The sequence below is a fragment of the Nipponia nippon genome, unplaced genomic scaffold (assembly GCF_047370975.1).
Source record: "Nipponia nippon isolate SJK-2023a ecotype South Korea unplaced genomic scaffold, ASM4737097v1 scaffold_1, whole genome shotgun sequence".
NCBI classification, from domain to species: domain Eukaryota; kingdom Metazoa; phylum Chordata; class Aves; order Pelecaniformes; family Threskiornithidae; genus Nipponia; species Nipponia nippon.
The window spans coordinates 55,252,925-55,269,072 of NW_028262290.1; the positions used below are offsets into that span (position 1 = coordinate 55,252,925).

A 16,148-nucleotide genomic window follows, 5' to 3' on the forward strand; every position below is an offset into this window, starting at 1 on the left:
TTGCTAAAATACTTAGCCAAGGTGGCCTGTTTCTGATCATTTTGTTTTCAGCAATTTTAAATAGCAGTAAGGAATATGCACACTTAAGGGTATCCCACGTGACTCCTCTAGAGGTCTTTTAAAAAGTTACCACATTGTTATTGAATTAGGGAGAAACTTTCAGTCCATGAGACTCATATTTAATGCCTATTAAAATTTAATATTACTACTGCTTCTGCAAGCAGTGACATTTCTAAAGAGCAATGAAGCAGCAAACTTACCAGCTTTTGATGAATCAGTTATAAGTTCACTAGTTTTCCTCAATGTGTCATTAACTCGGGACAACGTAGAAGAAGTATTCAGCAGCTTTTGACTGAAATCCCCAAAGTGACTTAAACCCACCACAGCACTGGTGTTTGCAGAAACAGCCAGCTCTTTCACCTCAAGCACGTATTTTCTTGTATCTGAAACACAGTTCCCAGGTTAAAAAAAAATTCACAGCTTTAATACATACTTGGGAGTAGTAAATGCCTGGCTTCATAACACAGTTAGAAACATAGTCAAAACACTAGAAATGCTGTCAGTTACATTCCTTTCATAGTAAAAGTTATGTTTTTGTTTGTTTGTATTCTTCAGTCTGAAGGAAAAATGTTTTATTTTTCATGACCAGGTCTGAACAAAATACAGACACAGAATGCAGTGATGGGGAACTTGATTCTGCCTATCCCAACAGGAAGATTATATGAATACATCAGGGCTCATAGTGTTTAAGTTCCCTGAATGAGTGTTGGCACCCAGAGTCACTAGACTAAGACTTGTGTTTTGAATCTTACAGAAAGCTGGTGAGGCAGAAGGTCTATTACACCCTTTGCTTTGGGCTATGATCACTTACATAGTGAGTGCACCACTCCCAATCTCAGCCTACCCCTTATAGCCCCTGAGCCCAGAATAGTGGGAAGGTGCTGCAGCTGGCACAAAAGGCCTGATTTAGTCCTGCAGGGATGCTTCTTCACCACTGGTACCCTATACCAAGGCCCACGCCACCATGAATCTCTGCTCAGATAAAAAAAAACCAAACAAACCAAAAACAAACCAAACAAATAAAAACTTCAAGAAATGTAACAACAAAACTGAAGTCAAACAATCTTGAGCTGTGAGTTAAGGAGGACAAGTCCCATGGTTTTAATAATGCCTTAATTTTCAATGTGTAGCTTTATGTTAGATAGCATCCTGCAATTAATATACAGTGTAACTTTATCACTAATATCACCCTTTAGTGTGAGTTAAGAGCCTGAGTTGTAAAATAGGTATTTTAAAGCTCTGGACTTAGCATTCTAATCTGGACATATAGCACAACCCAACAACCCAGGCAGGAGGTCTTTATGAGTGTTTTTCTACCTTAAAAAAAAAAAAAAAAAGCATTATTAAGGTTGGCAAAGTATTTCAGACCTTCTTATTCACCACTTCAAAGACATTTTCTCTATTAGTTTCCATGAACTCTAGGTCTTGCCTTTATCCAAAATAATGACTTTTTTTTAAAGGGAATTCTTTTGTTTTGGAAAAAGCACAGAAGGTACATTTTAATCAGTTAAATGAAGTCAGCATGTACAACTAGAAAACATTTAGATGCAGATGATAAGATTCATAGTGCAGTATAAGCAATTTTGAAACAAGCTATCAAAAGAAAGCAAAACCTCACAGTTCCATATATAAGTTTCCCTCCGTGTGGGATTAAATATTCTAGGGCTTCACTCTCTTCTCATATCAGTGTAATTATATTGCTTTCAGAGCCCCTCCTGATTTACAGCAGTGTGAAATGGGAATCAGACTACAGACCTTATATGGTAACCCAGTTATGTTTCATGGGTTTACTAAAAAAATGGAAAATATTCCTTGTAAGGGAAGGGGTTAAATGAGTCTCCAGTATAGTTTATTGCCAGGTCTCTGCAATCAGACAGTGAACAGGATTTTATTACAATTGTACTAGACAGTTCTGTAATAACGAGAATGTCAATACAAATTTCACTTACCATTAGGCAATGCTCTTATCATCAACAGGGAATCATTAAGCTGGTTGACAATTTTATTAGTACTTTCCTGAATCTTTTCTACCTTTTTGTTCAACCCATTCAATCCAAATAAAAGGCCTGTTGGAAGAAATAACTGATTTTTCTATGCATAAACAAATACCACACAACCCACACAAACCTTATGTACAGGGAAAATAAGTGCTTATTTAATGAATGGAACTTTTTTTGTTTTTTTTCAACAGAAAGAGCATTTTACAAACAGGAATGCAAAATTAATGCAGTATGCACAGATAAGCTCCTGTGGGCACTATTCCAGTCAAAGTTAACCTTTTTGGCTAATTCCGCCAGACTGAATTGGTAGAAACATAGTCAGGAAAAGGCTACAAATTAAAACGATTCCATGATTGTGGACTCTCGTAATTTTTATGATGTTCTTCACTTTTTGTGATATCTGACAGGAGCCAAAGAAGTGTTTTTCTTTTATTTATTTGTGATTTGTTTGCAGAATCCTCTCACTAAAAACAAAAATATGTAGAACAGAAGGAATAAAAAAGGTATGCATTCTGTCTATCTGAATTACATAAAATGTATACATATTTGTAAAGCCATTGATATTAAAAGCAAAAAACAATTTACAGTTACAATTTATCTCTCTGAAACATTCACTTTCTGTCCAGTTTTGTTCAAAATTTCCCTTTGGGTCAGCCTCTGCTCCTACACAAAGTCTCTGTTCAAAATGCTTTTGAACCTCCGCGGTGCAGACTCCAATGCCTTGCTGATATCTTTGGAGTTAATAAGAAAACCAAAGGATTTGGGAATTTATAGAGGGACTCTGAGACAAAAGGAACTTTCTACAGACAAAAAAGGCTCAGCTTGTTACTGTATTTCAGCTGTGTAGAAGGAACAAGTAAAAATGATTATGATTTAAATATATCATCCTACATACTTCTGTAATCCCTGATGTATTAGATAAAATTGGATTAATGGATTTCTTCAATAATTATGTTTGTTTTTCGTCTACTGCACAATCCCTAATGATTTAATTCATAACATTTAGTAAAACAGCCATTTAAAGAAAGCATTGCTTGGAGTTAAATGAGGTACAGTGAAGGCCAATTTTTAAAATGTTTACAGAGAAAAATTATATTCTTACCCAAAAAATAAAATACTACATGACTCCATAATACATTCATCTTAATTGTATGAAAATAGGTATATAGTCATATATAGTCATATGCAGTATTTTACCTTAGCCTATGCTAATTTGAAAAAAAAAAAAAAACCCTACACACAAAAAAAAAACCCAAACAAAACCAAACACAAAACAGGATATAGAAAAAGAAATAGAAGCAGAAATGTAAACTCTAAAGAACTGACCATCACTTTTTTTGTTCAGATTTTTAGCTTCATTCTGAAATTTGGAGCTAAGCAGTAGAGTTTCTTTTCCAAGAAGACTGAGAGACTCGTCCGGCTGAAAAACACAGACATCACTTGCGACATATGAAAAATGGAAATTCAGCTGAAAACATTTAAGTATCTGCAGATGTCTACTTCAAGTTACTGAACATTCTCGTTATTTATGAGATATTCTATTTATTACCTTATTAAGCATCAATTAAAAAAAATACAAGTTGCAATCTTTTGTCCAAGAATGTGACATGGAATCTCTTCATGAGTTAATAAAAAAAGATGACTGTGAAACAAAACCTACCAAATTATAGTTTGAACACTGCTACTGATTCAGTGTTCCTTTCGGAACATCAGTAATTCTAGTTCCAGGCCTAAGTCAAAATTCCCAGCACTGAGCACTTTAAAGTGAGATATCTCAAAATCCCAGTCTTTAAAGTGTTCTTTTAATCCATTTCTCCAACTGGAAAATCTGGAAAAGTACCCTGAAGGATTCATGCTGTACAAAGTTTTAATGAGACAGAGTGCTATAAAATAACATACAGGCTTACAAAACAATGCCAACTATTTTGATCACTATCATGGAAATCCATTGTCACATATTTGTTTCTCCACGCATAATGTGCATGACACTTGTAAAACATAGCCCATTCCTTCCTTGGGTTTACAATCAGGAAAAGCAGAAAGAGATAAAAGTGGTGAAATAGAATAATATGAAAGTAATAAAGTCATACTGGTAACTAGTCTGGTCTTTTTAATCTACTGTTTCAATAACAACCTAATAATCTTGCAAAACAGACGGATGGCAGATGAGACACAAACATACATTTGGTTATGAAATGTCCTCGACTAAGCAAAATAGTTGTGGTTGGTAATACCTAGATGGAAATGGAAGAGGGACAGGTCAAATAAGGAGATGGTTGAATAATTCCAAAGGTGGAAGGGAGCACCAGAGGTTTGGGAACTTAAGTTCTACAAGAATGCATCAGATGACTGATATAAACACCCATAGAATCAAGTCCAGTCCAGCTAACCATGCATTAGACATTAAAAAGGCAAACAAAAAAGGTAAAGTGGTACTGTGGCAGCGAGAAAAGCAAGGTAAACAGAACATGAAGTCTGGTACCATTACTGCCTTGGAGTACAGATTCAGGATACAGTACATACTAGTTGGTAGGACAGGCTGCCATACATGCCTCCATCAAGAAGACTCAAGTTTCAGCAAGCGCAAAAACGATTAGAACAAATATTCCAAAATGAGAAAAGGAAAGATGCTAATTAAAATACTAATATTGATACTTACTAAATCCAAGGGGCCATTCACAACTCTAGATGCATCATCTGCCAAACCCTCTGTTCTTTCAATCACACTTTTAACACTGGAGTGGGTGTAGACAGCAGCAGTTGTGTTCAGAGTCACATTTCTTACTTTAGAGAGGCCACTAAATAGACAATTAACAAGTAATTCTGTTTTCATGAGTATCTTAATCAAGCACTAAGTTCCATGTCTTCAGTTACAACATGCACATCTTTCTAGAATATATGATGCAGTCTGAAAAAATGAGCACACCTTGCCCTATGCTGCGTAAGGGTCTTTAAGTTCATTATTTTGAACTGAAAAAATCAGTTCAAAGGAGGTTTTAATCTTCCCCCACCCCCACCTGTTCCTGTTTGTTTATGGTCATTTTTTTCAATTTATAAAGCCACTTAGTCACTTAGAACAAACACATCACATCGACTAAACAGAACAGAACAGAAACAGGTTCCTAGCTGGAGCTCAAAGGCAAAATAGAGAAATACAGAACCTAGGAGGAAATTATAAGCATCTGAAAGCTATTCTGTATTAAATTTTGCTTTATTGAATTTATCTGGCTGTGGCAAAGTCAGCAGAGTTGCTCAGTGTTACGCAGAACAAAATTTTCTGTTCCCAAACTTAAAATACCTGTAAATTTTTCAGTCTGATATGATTTAACTTTTAACACATATCTGCTGACTTTAAAAGACAAAACAGCAAGAATCCTAGAAGGATTCCTGGGATAGAAGATTAATTTCCATTGAATTAACTGGAATGATTTCTCAACTTTCAAATTCTAAGAGTGCATTTCAGTAGATTTGAGACTACAATGCATTCATTTCTGCAAGATGCTTTGAAAGCAACAATAATGGAGGTATAGTAAGAATAGCCTCTTGATGAGATTCAGAGATAAATTGTCAAGAAGTATTCATACACAGACCAGAAGCTTTTCAAGCCATACCATGATACCACTGGGCATTTAATAATTCGCTAGTTACTGTGTAAGTCAGCCACATGAAATGTGAGACTAATCAACCCCCTCCCCAAGAAAGATAGACTGCATTAAAAGTAAAAAGTCCTTGAAATAAAATGGGGAATAAAAATTGATCATAGAATTATAGAATGGTTTGGGTTGGAAGGGACCTTTAAAGACCATCTAGTCCAACTCCCCTGCCACGGGCAGGGAAGTTCTTTAGTGGATTAAGCTACTACCTATTTAAATTAATTTGACACTACTGTAAATCTCTCCCGATTTCATATTTCTTGAGTTTATCACCTCTCTAGTGCATCTGCAAGTCTTTGGAACTGGGTGGCATGGTCCTCGGCTCTGTATACCAGGTCAAGCACTCCTCTCACAGACATCTGCATCACCAGCTCATCCACGTGGTGTCGCAATTTGGTGCTCCATAGGACTAACCCATCCTGGTGGGCCTCCAGGTTCTGCACAACAAAATGGTTTTCTCTTTTTTTCAATAGCAAAATACACCTGATAGTGTCAAAGGGGATATTAAAACTTAAGAACTCACAGATGTAGAGTTCTTTACATCTTGGGCAAGAGCAGCAGCAGCATTCACTAGGACCTTCCCTTCATTAATGAGCATGGTCGAGACTTCTTCACCTTCCTTTATATTTAGCTTTTTGTCCTACAGCATAAATCAAGTGTTTTATAGTAGTCTGTAAAGTCAGCTAGTGCAGATGAGTTCACATAACAAAATCATTTTTTGGTTTTCAAACAGGGGTCTGGTTTCCTTGGAGTTTTTAAGGTATCACATATATTACCATGTTTAAATGTATACAATTTTATTAAAGTCTAAAAAGCAGCTTTTAAACACAGTTTCACATTTGATATTTCTTACGCAACAACACTGATTGCCCAGTCTTACATTTAACTCTGCCAGGTTGCTAGAGATAAGAGGAAACAAGCGATTGGTCTCATTGATGTTAGCGAGTGCCTCATTCACCAGGTCCTGGGCATCTTGCAGTGTGCTGTTGTGCTTTGATAAGAGCTGGTTTGCATCCTTTTTTAGTTGAGCAAGCTCCTGCTGGGGTTTAAGATACTTTTTCTGAACCTGGATCAACAAATTTTCTGCAGCTCTGACAAAGAGAGGAATCAGAAAATAAATAAATGACGAAGAAGAAACTGAAGCATGGATTTCTTGAGAAGAAAATGGGGTCATGTGAAATTAATTTAAATGCATCTTCTTACAAAAGTCTGCTATTTTTTTTCTCTACAATAGCATACATACACATGGTAGCTTAGTTACTCATCTTACCACACAAGAAGATGACTGCCTGGGGGAGAGGGCAGTAATACAGTTCATAAACTTTGTATGTGGTGACTAGAGGGGAAAGAGATTAGTATAAATCATGTTTGCTTGGACTTAATTTGGGACATCCCCCAAGTCAAAATCTCTGTGAAACATTCCTCTGGGACTGTTCAATATCTTAATTGTAGTGATTCATATTTTGAATGTAGGATCAAAACATCAATTATGAGGATTGACACTGGAAAGAAACAAGTAACCAGAACTGAAAGACATATACCCAAGAGTCCTGAGAAGTTTAAATATCAAATAAAAATAAATAGCCTCATTAAAATGAACATTGAAATGAGCAATCTCTGCACTTATCTTTTTTAATCAGTAACAGACATTATCTGGGAAATATCAAATCCCCACAAATCTGTCAGCTGTTAATAGTTTCAGCTGTTCTATTTGGGAAGGCATCTCCATTTGAACACTTTCCAGTATTGACGGAATTGAACTGAAAATGATCCTGAAAGTCTATTCCTTTGCTTCTCTTCATTTCAGCACATACGCTGCACACTGCAACTCCTGTAATGATACTTTTACATAAATGTTTGTCCCTTTTAATCTGATTTCAAATCATACAGATCTTTAGCCAAAGCAGAAGAAACCTAGTTTATTTCACAATTATACACAGCAAAACACATTCTGTCTTTCTTGTTGAATAGCAGATGTGCATTTGCATGTATTTCCTAAAACTAGTAAGTCAGAGTCCTTACACTCAGAAGCCATAGCCTTAAAAAAGTTACAAGAATGAACGTATTTTACAAGACAGTAATGGCTTCTATTTCAGTGTGGAGTAAAAAGGTTATATTCCAAATTGTTTGGGAACTTTGCCTTATGTGGCAAAGGTGCGGAGGCCTCAGTTATGAATGTTGCTTAACAGTATGTCATCACAAGCTCAGTCCACTGTGAGACACGTGGTAACTTCTGTTCCCTGAAAAATGGACTGGCAAGCTGCTTATTTAAATCAGTTTTGAATTTACAGCTGCATTGCATGATAAATTCTGCAGAGTAAACAATCTTATAAATCTTATTAACTCTCTTCTTCAATCTGCCAAAGGACACTTATCAGAGAACTTTCAGAAATTTCAACAGAGCCTATAATTGAAAAAGTTAATTTATAAATGCCTTGTATAACAGCTCAAAAGCTGATGTTGAAAGTCAGAACATTCTGTTACTATGCAACAGGACATTTTGGGACATTTTTGTAAGTGCAAAAAAAGCTATTTGAGGTTCCTAATAAATATAAGAATGAATGGTACATTTCTAGTCCGTTTTCATGTCCATTTAGCTTCTATACAATTTAATACTCAGCACAAGGACAAGCACAGGAGTCTGGTGAACAAAATGAGACATGCTACCAACACAAACATTCTATCCTGCCTAATTCAAAGCACTTGATAAAGAAAAGTCAAATTTTCCGAAATATTTTACTCTGGTCTAAATCTTTGTCCCTTGAAGCCAATGTTAACACGCTTACAGCTTTTGGTGGGCTAAGGCAATACTTAGTATTTCTGAAGCTGGAACAAAAATTTTGCTGACTGTTGAAACAGTCAATGTCTTATACTGCCAAGTCTGGCAATAAGCACTAATGAACACAAAAGCCATTTTAAAATAGCCTTTAACTGGGGAAAAATCAAGACAACGGAATGCAATCCTAAACAGTGCTCAGAATGCTGAAACAAATGCCTTGGTTTCATTTGCAAATCTATGTGATACATATTCCAGTGACAATAAATCGTCATGTCCCTCAGCAGTCCTGACATGTCCTGGGCTTGCAATTCACTGAGACAGTTCTATGACGCCTCCTAGCCAAAAGCAACAAGGAGATGTGTATTAGGGCCAGATCTGAAACAAACTGAACCAGTGAGTCTTTTTATTTATTGCAAGGGAATTTTGTATCACATCCAAATGAACAAGCTTTGGCTGTATTAGTATCATGTACAATGCCCAAATATCTTCAAATCATGTAACTTCAAATTCAGAGTTCATATAGCTCCACCTGGGCTAGTTATCCATCACACTGCCTCTTATTATGGCACAACGTTTCTCCAGATATATCTCCAAAAAGCAGTATTGCATAGTACGGACATATGCGAAATAAAGTTTTCAGTAGAACAGACTTACTTTAGGACACTGGTAGCATTATGGTGCTGTTGAACAAAATCTTTCTTGCGCAATGCATTCAAAAGGGCAGAAATATCATCCTGCAGGCTCTGAGATGTAGCATTTGACAGCGGGAGATCCAGGCCCAGTGTTTCATTTAGTGACATAGCAACTTCAGCAAGTACTAAGTAGAAGATTAAGCAATTTAGTCATACCATTAAAAAAAGAATATATGTGAAACCCCTGTGCAAACTGCAGCGCTTTCCATGTAAATAGTTCAAGAGTTGTGAAGAAAATATCCTTCTAAATTCTGTAAAGAAGTGGAAATATCATAAAAACAGGATACCTTTGATGGTTGTATGTACTGTGTCAATAAATCCAGTCAGTTCTTGACTTTTATTCCTGGTTTCCTGAGTCATTGTGTTAAGCTGCCAAGCTTTTTTCAAAAATCTAGACGACTAGAACAAAATCAGAGATAATCTTTGACAGTTCTCCTAAAACACTGATTAATTCATGACATTTGTCTATGGTTTTTACACTTTTTTCCCCAATATTGAGAATACTTTGTGAGACGAAACAATGTTTTTGATAAGGCAGACCTAGCTGATTCATAAAACTCTGATGCTTCCATGCTTGCAGATGCCTTAATTATATTAAAGTTCCAGCCTCTGATATCAGTGAAGAATTGTGTTATTAATTATTTTCATAATCAATAAGATCATAATTACCAAAGCTATTTCTTTAATAACATAAACTTTAAATATTTCTTTAGCTGCAACTAATGTATCTTAAGAAAATCACTCTTCTGGATACATCACTATTAGCAATAACAACACCATTAGTGCAAGTGCCTAGTTAGATTACGTATACATGGTCAGAAAATTAAAAGTATATATGGTCAGCAAATGTGATCTAATGGCTGAAGTACCATTGTCAATTTTCTTCCTACAATTTTTCTTGTGTTAAAACTGAATAAAGAATACAAATGTTGCCTACTTTTCATGTGGATTTGCAACAGATTTATTTCTGCTGAGATAATTTTAAACACAATACTACAGGTATTAAAGACTTTTTAGTGAATATTCAGCTATGACATAATTTTGAACAAGGTCCACATATTAAAACCAGTGAGAAGAAAGTATCTCCCTTTCTCCAGTTTTAGGGCCTTAAATGATCACAGTACAAAAAGCTTCTGAACTTTAACAGAAACCATGTAAATCTCCTGTACGGTATCATAAAACACTGTAGTTTGCAGAAGAATTCCACAGACCAATTAACTCCCCTCCTCAGAAAGCATACAGAATGGACTGAATTCTTTCATTGAAGTCTATAGATTTAAAAATAATTTCTAAACAGCTCTCTGGCATTTATGTACCATGCTATGAAATCTTAAGAGGGTTTCTCCAGAAAGGCTAAGAATAAAGACACCAGCACCTACCTCTTCATGCAGCTGATCAATTCCTCCTGATAAACTCAGAAGACTTTCTTTTGCTGTAGCTAATGAGTAAGTTGGATCTTCTCTAGGAACTATAGACCCCTATAACAAATAAGAAGAAACAGCACGCTGTAATTTCAAGACTTTGTTCTGTGTCCAGAAAAGTTCTGGGAAGAAAATAACTATACACACTATTTAGATTATTTATATATTTTAAATGACTGACTTGCAAAGCACATCAGATGACATAAAGTAATTATGTACATGCAATTCATGCAAAGTGTGTCATTTCTTTAAATAAGGAAACAAGGATCCATCCATGTCGTACTTTTAATCGAGTAATAAAAAGGAAGCATAATTTCTGCTTTCCTGATTCTCAATTTCACCACAGTCTGAGCTGCCCAAATAACCTACTTTGAGAAGTTCAAAGGCCCATTGAATTAAATGCTTCCATCCAGTCCCACAGCTGCTACTGTTTCAGCAGCTGGTCTTGTCAAAACAGCTGCATCTAGGGTATATCTGTGAGGATGAACCTGTAGAGCTCTATGTTTCCATGTCAAAACCCAGTGCATGGCTATCAGGAGTTCAGGATTTTGGTCCTCCAGACACCATAAGGTAACACAAGCAGCCCTCCGGATCCTCCCACCAATAAGAGAGAATAATAGGCTGTATTTGGCTTCAAGGTCACCTCAAAACTTCTCTATGGCAATAAATAGGCCATTGTACCAATAAACAGGCCATGTGTATCATATTTGATACAGTCAAGGTCTGCAACAGTATACCACTTCTCTAAAGAAGCAAAGAAACTTAAGACATCTCTTACAAAGTGAGCAAGTCTGGGAAAGGTTATTTTTAGATTTCAGATGTTTCAGAGCCAACCACTGTAAATACCATAATAAGTATCATTTTGCCCAACTTTTTAAAGAAGTAATACACAGGATCATTCAACAGCCTTGTGTCAAATGGAAATTTCAGTCTTTTCCTCAGCATGAGGAAAGAACAAGTGAAAGAGAAACAGAACACTGAAGCTCTTGAGCCTCCTGGGATAAAGCACAGCAAGGTTTCTTTAAAAGCCCAGTTCAAAAACCCAGAGTAGGACAGCAAGTATTTCTAAGTACGTCAGGAGGAGTAAAGCAGGAGGCTTTAACTAGAAAAACAGAACTACTGAAGTCCTCAGATGGACTGGAGATGCAGAAGCAATGAGGAGTAGATGATCTGATTTGATAACTTTCTCATTATTGAAAGACCCACACTTAGTGCATAGGAAAGAGGAAATATTCGAGTTACTGAGCAACCAGCATGAGGCAAAGACACAATACAGTACAGGGGACAGCCCTTCAGGGAAGATCTGTAATTCATATAAACAAATTTGAGGATTTTCTGTCTTCTAGCTGCAGTTACTGTGGTACAAGGCAAAAGGCAAGGTAATCTTTGATTAGCAAGAAAGAGGGGAATACCGGCTTCCAAACAGAGAAAAATTATGAGACTACCAACTTACCCTCAAGTTGTTTAAAGAACATTGTGGCCTCACATAAACAGACATGACATCATAGTCACAAGAGGTTTTAGATCACTATTAACATCCCACTTCCAAGAGAGCGACAGCTGGGTTTGATTTGATTTTAATACAAAAAATGTACGTACTAAAAGAGAAACTAAAACGGCTTTTATTTTTACATAAGATTTGACTTTGTTTTATGATTAAAGTGCTAAATAAAAGCTACATATTGAGTAATGTTTATAGTCCCAGAAGATGATGCTCCTATACAAACACAAAACAATTACAGAAAGCAAGTCAATTGTATCCTTCAAGTATTACAATAATTCAGTATGTCTATGCCTTATGACATAAAGGAAAGGAAGCATAACTGAAGCTTTATAACTAAAAGGTTAGCAACTAAAACTAAAGGATAAGAGTATTTCTGCTGAAGCATAAACAAATAATTTAATCAAGTTTGCCTTCAGATACTGTAATTATAAACATTTTGAAGTACATTGATTGGAATTCAGTCTGCCTTACATCTTAAATAGAAGAAATTTTAATTCAAACTCTTAATTTACTGAATTCAGCAGCAAAAGAAGGCTCACATTATTTTGATTTTGTTGTGATATGGTGGAATACAAAGATAGCTGTTTCTGTCTTAGAGCTTTGTCTTGCTTGACTTATCACTGAGCAGACTCTTATCAATAAATGTGCATATTTTAGTGGTCGTGAAGTAGGGAGGATTCTGTTTATCTCTGGCTTTGTGCAGGGACCACATGAACTCAATCCTCAGCAACAATAAATGACCTAAAACCACAAAATGTGATATTTCATGCTTTATTTAAGGGGGAGAGGAGCTGAAAGGAAAGTTGGCCACAAGCAGCCTGAAAGTGTCCAACACTGAATCATTCTACCTGACTTTTGTGTCCTGAGATGGAGGACAGAGTAAGGCACTTGGACTGCCACATAGCCAAAAGGAAAGCAAACTGCTGCATCCCAGGCACCCTGGATAATGGAGAAGCAGCCTACTGCTCTAGGGGAGGACTCTAGGAGAGTCCTAGGGGACTCCAGTGGAACAGCCTTGAGATCTATGCCTTGGCAGCTCTTTAGCAAAGGGACCAAAAAGGGAAAAGACCTGGCCTGATGTTTCTATTTTACTGCTGAAGATTATTCCCTTTGCTTTCAGTAGGTCTCAGCCAGTCTTAGGGATGAACATAATCCAGGTGAAGCACATACATACAGCACATTCAATAATCACAGTGCTGATTGAAAAATGTATTCATCCATTTATTTAAATGCTAGTACAACAAAGGAAAAGAAAGTAATACAGGCAGCTAAATAACTTAAGGTGTATTTCTATACCAAACATAATGGTCTTAATCTGGTATCCACTTACACATACACACATTCAAGCCATGAACTTCAGGAGGGCTTCTGTTAAATTACTGGCATATGTGAGCAGCTGCAAGTTTTACTTTAAAGGTGTGACTAATTATTTCTACTATTTGTGCATTCATTTTACCTTCAGATGTTTTGTTGCATTCTCCAACTCTGACAATATCCCATAGGGCACACGGGCAACACCAGTGAGGTTCATTGAAAGTATGGCCTTGTTGAGGTTATCCAAACTGTTTAACAAAACTCCTGTGCAGTTGTCATCACAAGCTAAAAAAAACAAAAACAAAAAACAAAAAACAAAAAAACACACACCAAAAAAACCCCAACATTTTAAGAGGAAGAAGCAATATTAGTATTAAAAAGAAGCCACCAAATACTGAAATTTATTTTGATTTCCACAGTATGTGCCTTCACCTTTTGAATTAAGAGTGATTAAGTATAATAATTTTGAGTATACAGGTCTGTAGTATTGACCTCCCATTCCTGCCCGAATGACTGGACCTATTCTAAACATACTCTCCTTAGGTTAGCACACATTCAAGCCTTATTGATCCTGCTGGCTAGTGAGCTGCTTGCTGTATTATAACCTTATTGAGCCTATTTAGCTATATTGCTGTAGATCCAGGTTGATGCCACTGACACTCACCCAAACAGGTTAGGAAGACGGGAAATTCAAGCCTATAGTGGTGTAATTCCATTTATTACTTTGTTGGTTTTTTTTTTTTTTTCTTACTTACACAAAGCAAAAATCTGAGTCCTAAATCCCAATTCTTTGTAAAAGCAGATTACTGTACTTGCTGTGTCTTTCTGCTATCCACCCTCTCATAAGGTATTACATGACTAATTATTGGTGGAGAATGCCTACATACCTGGGATAACTCCAAAAGTATTATTACAGCAACCTCACATCCAAAGGGTCAATGACATAGGAGTTGAACATTATAAATAAAGGCATGCTACAGACAGCAAAAATGTATTAAAATTATATTTCCTTAAACTTGTCTGTACCACTAAGTAAGCCATGTTAAGGATTAACTTCTTGTCTGATGTTATAGTCTCTACTGTGGTTTTCTCTGTGTTCACAGAATGGTTGAGGTTGGAAGGGACCTCTGGAGATTATCTAGTCCAACCCCTCCCGTTTTACAGAGATATTAAGTTGTTAAGATTTCTTTCATTTCTTAGAAAGAATAGGGCCTGACATCATAAAACCATTCAAGGAATAATCGTGTGCCCATAAATATCACTGGAATAGACCAAAGCCCCTTGGGAAAGTAAGCAATTTAAACAACACTTACAAACACACTTGTCTTCCACAAGATGATGTCTTGGTTCACACTCCTCACAGAGCTGTCCTGTCACACCTTGCTTACAGAGGCACTGGCCATTTGCACGATCACAATTAATGTGAACAGAGCCACTTGGATTGCACTGACATGGATGGCAGCTGCCACCAGGAAGCTGAGGGTCACCATAATACCCAAGGGAGCACCTACACAGGGAGGAATGGGACACTGAACATCAGGGGATACTCATCATGAAATTAGGTGATATATTTATCTTTGAGAACCACTGATAGGTTTTTAATTAATGGCTTCTTAACAGTAACTAACAAACCACTCTAAGTCCTTCAGCACTCATTCATATATTTATTTATGAGCACTGAATAATCCGTTCCAAGTACAAATATGGCTCATATTAATCAAACTGTCCTTGGGAGTTGGGGATAAATGGGGACATCATGTGTAACTCACCTTTCGCAGTATTGTCCTTCATATCCTGGGAGACAAGCATCACAGTGGTAATCCTGAATACCTTTCAGGACACAAGTGGGACTAAAACTGGAGGAAGGATAAACAAATACCTGCTAGCACATAAACGGAAGACCATACAGATAACACCTTCAGCCACAGGTTAAATATTGTAAGCAACAGCATCCCCTGCTCAATCTGATGCAGTGTTCTAGAATTTGTACTTTAAATTATTTGTTTCTTTAAAAAGTTTGCTTTCCCAGTGTGACTCCATTACTGTATAACATGCTAAAACACCTTATGGCCTTCCTTTTAAAACATAAGACAATGAAAAACAGATGCTGCATGATATGGCTATAGTATACAGCTAACTGAGACTTGCATGAGAACATGAGAGTTGCTAGACTCTTACTCTGATTCAATCACCCAAAGGCAAACAACGAATGTGCTTTTCAAGCTTTTGGAGAAAAAACAGCCTGCACAGCATTTTGATTTTCAAAATATGAAGTTAACTGTTCCTCTACCAAACAAATAGATGTATAAATTTCAAACAAAAGAGGACTTGTTCTTCCCCTAGGACTGATCTCATGAAAAGTTCCTGCATTGACTGGAGATGGCCTGAATCATTGTAAATACAAAAGCATTGTTTTTCGAATTAAGAGACCGACCCACATTTGAAACTAAACCATGTCAGAGCAGCTTACTCCATTATCTATAAAACATTCTATGTGGCATTCCATGAGAAACAATTGACTTATCTATCAGTTAACCTCTTTATTTTAAAACCTCACGGAGTTACCACTAGCTGTGAACAACTCAGAATGTAAGCTCCGTTTACTAAAATAGGTAGCTTTCAAATGTCTAAAAATTAAGACCATGTAATGATACCCAACACCTGTTGTCATAGCGTAAGGGGAGTAGGAGATGGGAGATACAGCACAAGAAATCCAGAATGCTAA

The 16,148-nt window shown here is 36.5% G+C and overlaps 1 protein-coding gene across 7 annotated transcripts in view; it reads right to left on the reverse strand.

The window, feature by feature from the left end:
- Positions 1-16,148, reverse strand: part of LAMA1 (laminin subunit alpha 1) — a 107,612-nt gene that overhangs the window by 21,878 nt on the left and 69,586 nt on the right. For all 7 annotated transcript variants that reach the window (XM_087756163.1, XM_087756155.1, XM_087756173.1 and 4 more), the window contains 13 exons: positions 15,193-15,279; positions 14,737-14,930; positions 13,566-13,708; positions 10,564-10,662; positions 9,472-9,583; positions 9,147-9,309; positions 6,594-6,804; positions 6,237-6,353; positions 5,987-6,150; positions 4,720-4,858; positions 3,387-3,480; positions 2,010-2,126; positions 261-443 (listed from right to left, as the gene is read on the reverse strand). In XM_087756163.1, the coding sequence (XP_087612289.1) occupies positions 261-443; positions 2,010-2,126; positions 3,387-3,480; positions 4,720-4,858; positions 5,987-6,150; positions 6,237-6,353; positions 6,594-6,804; positions 9,147-9,309; positions 9,472-9,583; positions 10,564-10,662; positions 13,566-13,708; positions 14,737-14,930; positions 15,193-15,279 (1,823 nt within the window). The remainder of the gene's footprint in view (positions 1-260; positions 444-2,009; positions 2,127-3,386; positions 3,481-4,719; positions 4,859-5,986; positions 6,151-6,236; positions 6,354-6,593; positions 6,805-9,146; positions 9,310-9,471; positions 9,584-10,563; positions 10,663-13,565; positions 13,709-14,736; positions 14,931-15,192; positions 15,280-16,148) is intronic.